The following is a 10,662-nucleotide window of genomic DNA, read 5'->3' on the forward strand; positions in this document are numbered from 1 at the left end:
TACTGTTACGGTAACATTCCCATTCACACAAATGTACGCATGCATCAAGTAAATTCATTATTAAGCGCTTCATATGTCAGCTTACAACAGTGACACGTTTCGATCATTCCTATTCATAATAACACTCAGATTCTAGTCTATATTCTACCCTCTAAAATACTAGAAACTATCAGCTACCATTGGCATGCTCTGGTAATACGGGTTAGTATAATTAGTTAACAGATAATGCTAATATCTTGCAAATAAAATACGTTTTTCACGTGCACATGGAAATCAGTCCTGTTTGGCATTCTATCGGATTAGAACTAATAGTGTACTTCGGAAAAAAAGTATTAGTTCTCAGAAGGATGGGAGGGAGTGGCGTTAACTTTCTGTAAGACAGGCCTGAAAAATAGGAGAATCAGAATTAGTAAGAATCGAATAAATAATGGTTCAATAAATAATGCTATTTGTTGGTTCAGAGTTCATCAGTGATTCTGTTAGATGAAATTTCGACCGTCTCCACCGAGCCCTTCACTCGCTTTCCGTCAGCGGTTTGATTCGCGAAGTGGCCCGGCACGAACGAAACTGTATCCGAGTCACTATAAACCGAATTGTGCTCGTTGTGTTCTTGCGTGGGTGCCGAAGGATCTGGACTTGTCAGTGTGATGCGCGATGTAGGTGTAACACTGGAGTTGGTGAATATTCGTGTAATTTTGTAGTATCATGTGCGAAAATAAAAGCGTAAACGTTGGAAATTGGTTATCATCAATGAATCTAAACATTTACCTATCTCTAGCCTGGAACTGAGAACTAACGGTTACCCCACGTGGCTTCCGGAAGTCACACTCTACGGCAAACGCAGCATCTCCCGGAGTTACCAGATCGGGATCATGCTGAACTACAACGATGTTCGAGTACACTTCACCCTCGTTGATTGTCTGGCACTGGTCGAGGTTAAATTTCATCTCCAACGATTTTCCTGCACGCTTCGGTTTGACGAAACACGGTTCACTCTGCTTATAGAAGCTTCCCCTCGTATACATAACACCATCGAAGTCTTCCTCGGTCTTCAGTTCAATTCTCATCGAATCGGCACCGCAGCGGAGATTAACTTTTTGCACACCTCGCGTCGAAGCATCGATCTTGAACTGGTCACCCAGATCTTGCTCGAAAAGACTTTCTAGAAAAATAAATTTGACAATGGAAACGATTAGTTGAGCATAGAGATTATCCGGTTTCGGGTATTAGTGCCCGAAACACGATCCAATCCCGAACCCGACGGGTATTAGTCGGGTGCGGGTACAGAAAAAGCTATGTTTGTCGGATACGGGTGCCGATTTTTTTATTTTCAAAGGGTACGAGAAAAAATTTGGTCGGGTATCGGGACATTTTAGGGGTTCGGGTACGGGTTTGAAAGAAAAACTATTTCGGGCTCGGGTCGGGTACGGGTAAAAGTTTTTTATTTTCAATCGGGTACGGATCGGGTTCGGGTTTGAAAAAAGGCTTACACGACCATCTCAAGTTTATATGATTTTTTGTTTTTATATCGTCTGCTAATTATAAATTCTCTAGAACTTATGATTAATCTACACAGGAATCAGGAATCAGAACTAATTGGCTCAAGTGGCACGTTCCCCTAGTTATTTGGAGATTTGTGCCTTGCCGTAGCTTCTCATCAATTTCCTGGTGGGAAGGGAAGGATAAAAGGAACATGGAAGGGAATTGTGAGATGGGTGAGGTGGAAAAACAGCACAAAACATTAAGTGAAATCCGAAAATCCATTCAAATTTAAAATTTTAACTAAAAGTAAACAAACACAAAAAAAATTACCGAACCCTTCGTTAGATCCATTTGGTTTACAGTTTACGGTAGTTGTTTAACAATTCAGAAATATCCGAACGATCGTTAATCGATTCAATTACCGAACTGTTTACCGAACGTTCAGCTGTTGTAAATTCGGTAAAAAATTACCGAATTCTGCGAAATATTCTAAGTGTGTACCAGTTCCTCAGGTCAAGTGTTCGTTTACACTATGTTCAGTGGTGAATGGGCTAGTAATACTAATAATAGAATAGAAAGAACGCGAAAGCAAGAATAAAACCCTTGTATGTTTATGAATGAACACTTGTATATGTACGGTGTGAACATAAATGGAGAAATACAGAGGTTAGAATGGAGAATTATATCGTATGTCTTTCTATACAAAATGTATGGGTCCAGCCAGATACCATTAGTCAGATCCACGGTAATGATTCAAACCAGCCGTTTTCGTCCTTTTCGAGGACACTGTCTATGTTGCAAATTGCATATGTTGCAAATTGCATAGATAGCCAAATTAATTTTGGGAAGCTACCTGAAACCTCTAGTCGATAGATAAATTATAAATATGTAAAATTGATGATAAAAAACGAAAAAGGTCCGCCTGGACCCATCAGTCAGACGGAGGGTTAAACCACAAACGAATATCCAGACATGAGAAAGTCACGATCTTTTTGTGGCGCACATCTACGGTCCTCCGTGAAACTGGCACCAATGGTGATAAATTGGTTGCACTGCTGAGTTCCCATCATACATCCATAATGCAAATGTCAAACCGTGAGAACTCTTTCGATTCGGTAGCTCATTTGTATATATTGAGATTTTATGGCACACTTTGGTTGAAATGATAACAATGCAATTAATCTCGCGCTCCACCAAGCGGTGAGAGCGGTCGTTTCAGAAGGTACCGAGAACGAACCACATTTTTTAAAAATATTTATAAGCACGTACATGTCTTTATTATTTATCTTTGGTTAAACAATTTGTAAAGTTTGTCCCCTTCGCAATCTACCGGATTTCTGCTAATCCTTTAAATATATTACGGAACATTCGATTTTTATTCGCTGACATAGTCTATAAAGTAAACTTTATTCCAAATCAGTAAAAGTTTTGCCAATTTTCAAAGCAGTTAAATTGATTATTGATTCAGCCTTCCAATTAAATGTTGTTACAATTTTTACTGAAACCGAAACGCGGATGATGATAACAGAAAATTTAAAAATAGTATAGTAATTTTTTAGTATCATGCAATACTGGACAATATGTCTAACATTCACTTGTATGCTTTACACATTTCCTTTAAAAAGTTTTTTCTAACTTAGATGCCTGTTTTCTGTGATGTAATGTTTAGAGTATGGTGCAATTCTACTGGAATTTCATTTGCTGAATACTCTTACTAGATCTATTCTGATCAAATGAAACTAACTCACATGCGCAACTGAACGCATCGCGTTACACTTGTACTCTGACAGCGACCTTAGACTGCAGACAGAGTGGACGCGAGAAGCTGAGCTGAGCTGGTGACTGACATTAGCAAACCAAGAGCGCGAATGATACTAGCAGCAAATCAAAGAGACCCTGTCAGAGTACAAGCGAGAAATCTGTTCGGCTTTCACTCTGACAGGAACCCTTTGAATTGCTGTAAGTACATTTTCCGCTTCCGATCAGCATGAATCTCGGCTCAGTTTCTCGCCCTCACTCTGTCTGCGACCTTAGAGCACTATCAAAGAGCAAGCGTCACGCGAAGCGAAGCATCGAGAACGCGATTTGCGAAGCGTTTTGATGCGATACAAGTTGACTGCATCGCACTCATTCTAACAGGCTTGATTTGATCAAATGTAACTAGCTTTGTATGACGCTTGCACTCTGACAGCAATTGAAGGCATGAGCTGGATTACATATGTACAAGTTTCAAAATATTCTCAATGAACTACAGAAAATTGTTACCAACACCTCCAACATCACAAGTCGTCTCCCATGACATGCATTTCCAAGTGCATTAGATTTATCTCTTTGCTCGACTTCAATTCGGCTAGATTGCACCTGGAAAGTATTTCCTGATTTACACGGTAGTGATCATTTACCAATCATCATCTCAATTAGCAGTAACAAACGCATTGCTAATTCAGTTAATATTCCATATGATTTGACAAAAAATGTTGACTGGATTAAATACCAAAGTAGTATCTCAAGTACTTTGAACTGAATGGAACAGCTTCCCTCACTTGAAGAATATGACTTCCTCGTTTGTTCGATTCTGGAGGCCGCAGAACAAGCCCAAACTAAACGATTTCTTGTTCCATCGTCTAACAGAAGCCCTCCAAACCCTTGGTGGGACAAAGAGTGCTCAGATGCTGAACACGTGAAACAAAATAATTTGAAAACGTTTCTAAAACGAGGAGGACTCCTTAGAATTTTGAAAAATTCTTTATTTTAGACACCAAGTACAAGAGCATACTTCGGGTTGAAAAATGTAGCTATTGGAGACAATTTGTCAAAGGTTTGTCAAGAGAAACCTCAATGAGCACTCTTTGGAATACGGCCAGACGAATGAGGAATTGTAACGTAGGAAATGAGAGTTAGGAATACTCGAACCGATGGATATTTGATTTTGCGAGGAAAGTTTGTCCAGATTCTGTTCCTACGCATAGCATTATTAAGGAATCTTTTCCAAATAATGGTTCCATTGATAGCCTCTTTTTCAATGATGGAATTTTCCATAGCACTCACGTCTTGTAACAATAACGCTCCTGGGTTGGACAGAATTAAATTCAACTTGGTAAAGAATCTGCCCGACCTTGCAAAAAGATGTTTGTTGGAATGTTCAACAAGTTTCTTGAGCAAAATATTTTCCCACCTGACTGGAGGCAAGTGAAAGTTATCGCCATTCAAAAGCCGGTGGAACCAGCTTCCAATCACAATTCATATAGACCCATTGCAATGTTGTTCTGCATCAGAAAACTGTTCGAAAAAATTATTCTTCGACGTCTTAACACTTGGGTCGAGACGAACGGTTTGTTGTCAGTTTGGCTTCCGTAGAAATAAAGGGACGAATGATTGCCTTGCATTACTTTCGTCTGACATCCAAGTTGCCTTCGCTCAAAAACAACAAATGGCAGCTGTATTTTTAGACATTGAAGGAGCATTTGATCCAGTTTCCATTGATGTTCTTTCATACAAACTCCATCAACATGGACTTCCAGCGATTATAAATAATTATTTGCAAAACCTTTTGTCTATAATTTTTACGTGAATGACATTGACAGCTACCTAGTAACCCCATGCACACTAATGGCGTTTTCGTTTTCAATTTGCACTACACCGGTGCAGTGCTACACTGAGGCATGAATAAACGAACAAACTTTTGATGAGTGCTACACCAGTGGCATCGGTGCAGAAAAAGTGTAGCACTGGCGTATTGCAATTGGTAAAAACGAACGGTTTCAATACAGCTTTCGTTACACCAGTGTAGTGCAATTTAAAAACGAAAACGACATAAGACAATTGGCCGATGAAGGCGTAGTTTCAGTTACTGGACCCAAAGCTATTGATCTGCAAAAACCATTGCAAGATACCTTAGATAACTGTTCATCTGGGTATCGAGTTCTCTGCGAAGAAAACAGAGCAGATCGTCTTTTCAAGAAAGCATGATCCCGCGCTGCTTCAGCTTCATATGATGGGAAGAATGATCCAACAGGTTTTGACTTTCAAATGCCTCGGGGTGTGGTTTGATTCCAAATGCACGTGGGGAGCACACATTAGGTATCTGATAACAAAATGCCAACAAAGAGTAAATTTTCTTCGAATAATAACAGGATCTTGGTGGGGTGCTCATCCGGAAGATCTAATAAAATTGTATCAGACAACGATACTTTCAGTGATGGAATATGGATGCGTTTGCTTTCGTTCCGCTACAAACTCTCATATTATCAAACTGGAGCGAATTCAGTATCGTTGTTTGCGAATTGCTTTAGGCTGCATGCATTCGACACATACAATGAGTCTTGAAGTTCTGGCGGGAGTTCTTCCATTGAAAGATCGTTTTTGGGATCTTTCATCGCGACTGCTAATAAGATGTGAGGTACTAAATCCCCTAGTTATTAATAACTTCGAAAGGCTAGTTAAGCTTCAATCTCAAACAAGATTCATGACAGTATATTTTAACCATATGTCTCAGGAAATCAACCCTTCAAGATATATTCCTATCCGTGACACCCTCCTAAATGTCCCTGACTCAACTCTATTTTTCGACACATCTATGCAGCGCGCGTGGAATCCCGGAACACCCACGCTCGATGGAAATCCCAAAAATATTTACAAGTAAGTTCAGGTATATTGACTCTGAGAAAATATTTTACACGGACGGATCACGAATTACTGGGTTTGGTATATTCAACAACAATGTTTCGGTCTCATTTAGGCTTCAAGAACCTGCATCTGTTTATATAGCAGAGTTAGCAGCAGTTCATTATAGGTTGAGTGTAATCGTCACATTATCTCCAAACCATTATTTTCTCTTCACAGATAGTCTGGGTGCAAATGAAGCCATTTTCTCAAACGTTGTTGGCAAAAATAAACCGTTTTTCTTGAGCGTGCCTGAACGACATATTGAATAATAATTATCAAATCACAATAGTTTGGGTCCCGGCTCATTGCTCCATTCCAGGCAATGAAAGAGCCGATAGTTTAGCTAAACGTGGTGCTATTGAGGGTGAAATTTATGAGAGACCGATTGCTTTCAACGAATTCTGAAGCGCGTCCCGCCAAAGAATACTTGCCAGCTGGCCAGCTTCTTGGGATAGAGATGATCTGGGTCGGTGGATGCACTCAATTATTCCTAAAATATCGACAAAGGCATAGTTCAGGGGACTGGATGTGAGTAGGGACTTCGTGTGATGTCCAGACTCATGTCCAATCACTACACGTTAGATGCACATCTCCTTCGAATTGGACTTTCCGAGAATAATCATTTTGCTTGTGGCGAAGGTTATCGCGATATTGATCATGTCGTTTGGACATGCGTGGAGTATCGTGATGTATATTGCCTATGAAACAAACATATTTATGGAAAAAACCACAAGTCGGCAGTTTTATCATCCCGCGGCCCACAGGAACAAAAGAATACAACTACCATCGATAAGTACCCACATCATCCCCATGCAATTTCATTCCATCAGCTATTGCCGACCACCAACTGGAGACTAGATCTCTCAGAGTTGCGGTGCTCAGCCAACACACGTCGACGTGAACCAAGTACAACAATGTTATAATTCAAGAAATTATCCTAGTGTTAAGTACTAGTACTAGAAACGTCCTCAGTATCTTAGAGCTAAATCAGTGTGGGTTATTAAATATATTATTGAATAAAAAAATCAGTTTTATCAATGAAAGGATAACTTCAAAGTATATGATCATTTCCAAATGACGAAACTATTACATTTTGTATCGAAACACCTCATTTGGCAGACTATCTGCACCTGTAGAAATCAAAATGAAATATTCGTCACAATAGGAGCAATGGCGATGTGGATAAAAAATGAGAAAAAGAACCAAATAAGTCAGTACGACTTCTTATGAGTGGTGTGAAGTGCAAGTATTGAAACCTTTACCACATAATTTCCAAAAATTTGCCCAATTCGAACTATCGACCCAATATTGGGTTTATGTTCCTAAACAGTAAGTTCTTCAGATCGAAGAAAACACATTGATAATTAATTCAACTAAATTCTATGATTGTTGTCAGAGAAAACAACTAAATATTTTACCTTCACTTATAAGAATAGTATAGGTACGATTGCCCTAAATAAATTTGGTATAAATGTGTCCGAAACTAGAATGAACAATTACAGTCACACGCCAAATTAATCACCAAAGCTTCGCCAGCCGGCTTTACGCGACTCATAACAATGAAAAGACGTGATTGCGGATGAGCTAACCGGTTTCGACACACTGCACTCCGTTACGATTGCGGTTCTCCAGCTTCGTTTGCATTCACTTTCATCGGGTGTAACTAAGTGTTTTTTCTTCATACAAATTAATGATTTAGTGCCGCAAAAATTACAAATTACCTTCTGTTTTAGCCTCCCAAAACATCACTGCAAGAAGCACACTGGTTAGAAGTATTTTCTTCATATTTTCGAATGAATGTTGAACCACTTTCGATAAACGCTTCTGGAGCTCTTCAAAACACCGTTATTCTACCTTCGGTAACTGTTCTTCACCGCTCAGTGTACGTCTTCACGAATCTGAAACCTATCGATGACTGAACGAAGCACACCGTGTCAAGTATGTTATTATATGCTGCGGCAACAAAAGCTCACACCGCAGAGCTTTCAAAGTATGTGGCATACTCCGAAAAGGAACGAGCAAACGGCTAACAATATGGGGGAATTTGTTGATTGGTTCTTTCAACCAACTAACGATCCTATACTACATGTTCAAATTTTTTGGACACCTAAAGCTCTCCCGCCTCCATTGCAATTGCGGTGGCCTACTACGTGTCTGATGCGAGAGAAAAATGCGACGGTGCGCACGTGGCTAAACCAAAACAGCAAACACAATGAACAATCGGGGACACGTGAAAATGAAATCAAATAAAGGCGGGAAAATAATCGACTCCCCACAGCAAGCGGAAGATAGTTAGTGTGGATTTGTATTTCTTAGCCTGTTGGCAGGAAAATGAAAATGCAGCTTTATCGGTTTTTCTTTAGTAGTTCCTGGTGCGTGCACCTTGTTTGCCAACTCGCGTAATTACTCCGATGAGTGCCTTGTTGGTTATTGCATAACAATGATTTACTGGTTGGCTTCGTTCCAATAATGCTGAGAAATACTTAGTAAATAGACTGACAGTTAGTTACTTTTTAAGTAGCAATATTTACTGGTCGTTACTATCTGGTCCTTATTAGCCGATATTCAAGCAAATACTGGAAATTAATAATATTAACGGTTAGCTAGGATCTTTCATGTGTAGCTTATGTGTCGTTTATGTATATGAGCCATTCCACATAAAATCACATCGGTTAATCTCTCAAAAATACTCGATACGTATTTTTTTATTTCAATATCATACGTGGAAGTGTCGAGAAATGATTTTTTAAAGTTTCGCATTCACAAAACAAAGACGTTTTCCAATCTAATAAAATTCAAAAATTCGTCCAAGACATGAAATGTGTATCGTTTACTTAATAAGCTATTCCAAAACACAACCTTAGGTTGCTGTCAGAGTGAAAGCGTCACGCGAAAGGTCAAGACACGCGTGCGAGCAAATTACATATGAACAAAGCAAACCTGTCAGAGCGATGACAGTACATCGATGCGTTATCAGTACATCGCATTGAATCGCTCTGCTTTCCGCGCTCACTCTGACATCGACCTTATTGTTTATAGTTTATACTATGAAAAAAAATTAAAAATTAATAAACAAATAAAAAATTCAAGTCATTTAGGGGTTTGGTACCTCATGTGTACCGTTTTGTGCTAAAGTGCACATGACTAGTTTTTATTTTTACGTTTCGCATTCAGCTCATCAGTGCGTCAGCAGTTTATGTTGAACTGCTAACGCTACCTAACGGTTCAACATAAACCGCTGAGCAGACGTAAAGTATTTACTACTTACAAATCACTTATTGACACCGAAGTGACGTGCCGAAAGAGCAAAACAAATTGAAGACATACTGACCGCCAACAGATTGTAGTCATTTAGGGGTTTGGTACGTTTCGCATTCAGCAAGTAGCAAATACTTTACGTCTGCTCAGCGGTTTATGTTGAACCGTTAGGTGGCGTTAGCAGTTCAACATAAACTGCTGACGCACTGATGAGCTGAATGCGAAACGTAAAAATAAAACAATTTAAACTTGGGCCTAATTTTTTCTGTTTTTTTTTATAAAAGAAGCCTTGACTCGATCCTGGTAAAGTTTCAGAGTGAAAAGATTAATATTTTCAGATCAGTGAATTTTTCTACCTTCGTTGGTACTGAACCAAATTGGATAATTTTAGTATCAATGAATTTTTTGTAGATTAATACTGACGTAGATTTGAGCATTGGTTACAAAAAAAAACTGAAAATTAAAAATATCGGAAACAAGTACTGTAAAATGAGTTATGCATTGCAACAATTATTGAGAAACTTAACATCTCTCGCGATAACCGGCACTTTTTTTAATATTAATCATTCATATCATTAGAAGTCATCAGATATTTTTGCGAATTTTTAATTCGAAGAAATAAAATATTTTCGCAATTTTTCAGACAATTTCTGCGTTTTATTATATCATTTGTTTTTTTTTGCAATTTGAAAGCTAAGGAAACGACGTACATTTCATGTCTTGGACGAATTTTGTATCATTTTTGGATTTTTCAGTATAAGATGTTGGAAAACGTCTCTTTTTTATGAACGCGGAACTTGAAAAAATCATTTCTCGATAATTACACGTATCAAAATAGAAAACCTGTTTGAATCTACCTAGTGGTGTAAAGATGCCTTTCTCATATATAATACTGTGGTATTCTATTCAAAATGTTTCTCTACGATTTTTGAAAGAAACTAAAGGATTTTTTGTACTTTAACTAATATAACATACAGAATGAAACATTGTTTTGCTTACGTAGGTCATCCTTAAGAAAACGAAGTGAGTTCACTATTATATGTACCTCCAGCACCGGAACCCGAGAACCGGTATAATCTAAGCCGGTTCGTAAGGACACCAACTAACATGACGTATAAACTCTACTAGTTTTTATTCAAATTATGAAGTTTCCATACGATTTTGCATCGTACTCCAAACGACGGTTTAAATTTTTGTTGAATCCGAAAATATGCAGTAATTTTTGGTAGGAGAATAAGACCTTTCATTTGACCCTAC

General features: G+C 38.6%; 1 protein-coding gene across 1 annotated transcript; it reads right to left on the reverse strand.

The window, feature by feature from the left end:
* Nucleotides 1–8,048, reverse strand: LOC131432478 (uncharacterized). Its single transcript, XM_058598784.1, has 3 exons — nt 7,869–8,048; nt 769–1,162; nt 1–668 (listed from the first exon to the last, which is right to left on the reverse strand). The coding sequence occupies exons 1-3, from the start codon at nt 7,930–7,932 to the stop codon at nt 458–460; spliced, it is 669 nt and encodes a 222-aa protein (XP_058454767.1). The 5' UTR covers nt 7,933–8,048; the 3' UTR covers nt 1–457.
* Between the last annotated feature and the right edge of the window lie 2,614 nt (nt 8,049–10,662).

Source organism: Malaya genurostris, chromosome 2 (genome assembly GCF_030247185.1).
Source record: "Malaya genurostris strain Urasoe2022 chromosome 2, Malgen_1.1, whole genome shotgun sequence".
NCBI lineage: Eukaryota > Metazoa > Arthropoda > Insecta > Diptera > Culicidae > Malaya > Malaya genurostris.

Bases quoted from the DNA above. Each gene is read 5' to 3' on its own strand.
- LOC131432478 (XM_058598784.1), bottom strand. From the start codon at position 7,932: ATGAAGAAAATACTTCTAACCAGTGTGCTTCTTGCAGTGATGTTTTGG. The intron at 1,163-7,868 runs GTAATTTGTAAT...TTATTTTTCTAG, and splicing joins TTGGGAGGCTAAAACAGAAG to AAAGTCTTTTCGAGCAAGAT. The intron at 669-768 runs GTAAATGTTTAG...CACCAACTCCAG, and splicing joins CAGTTCCAGGCTAGAGATAG to TGTTACACCTACATCGCGCA.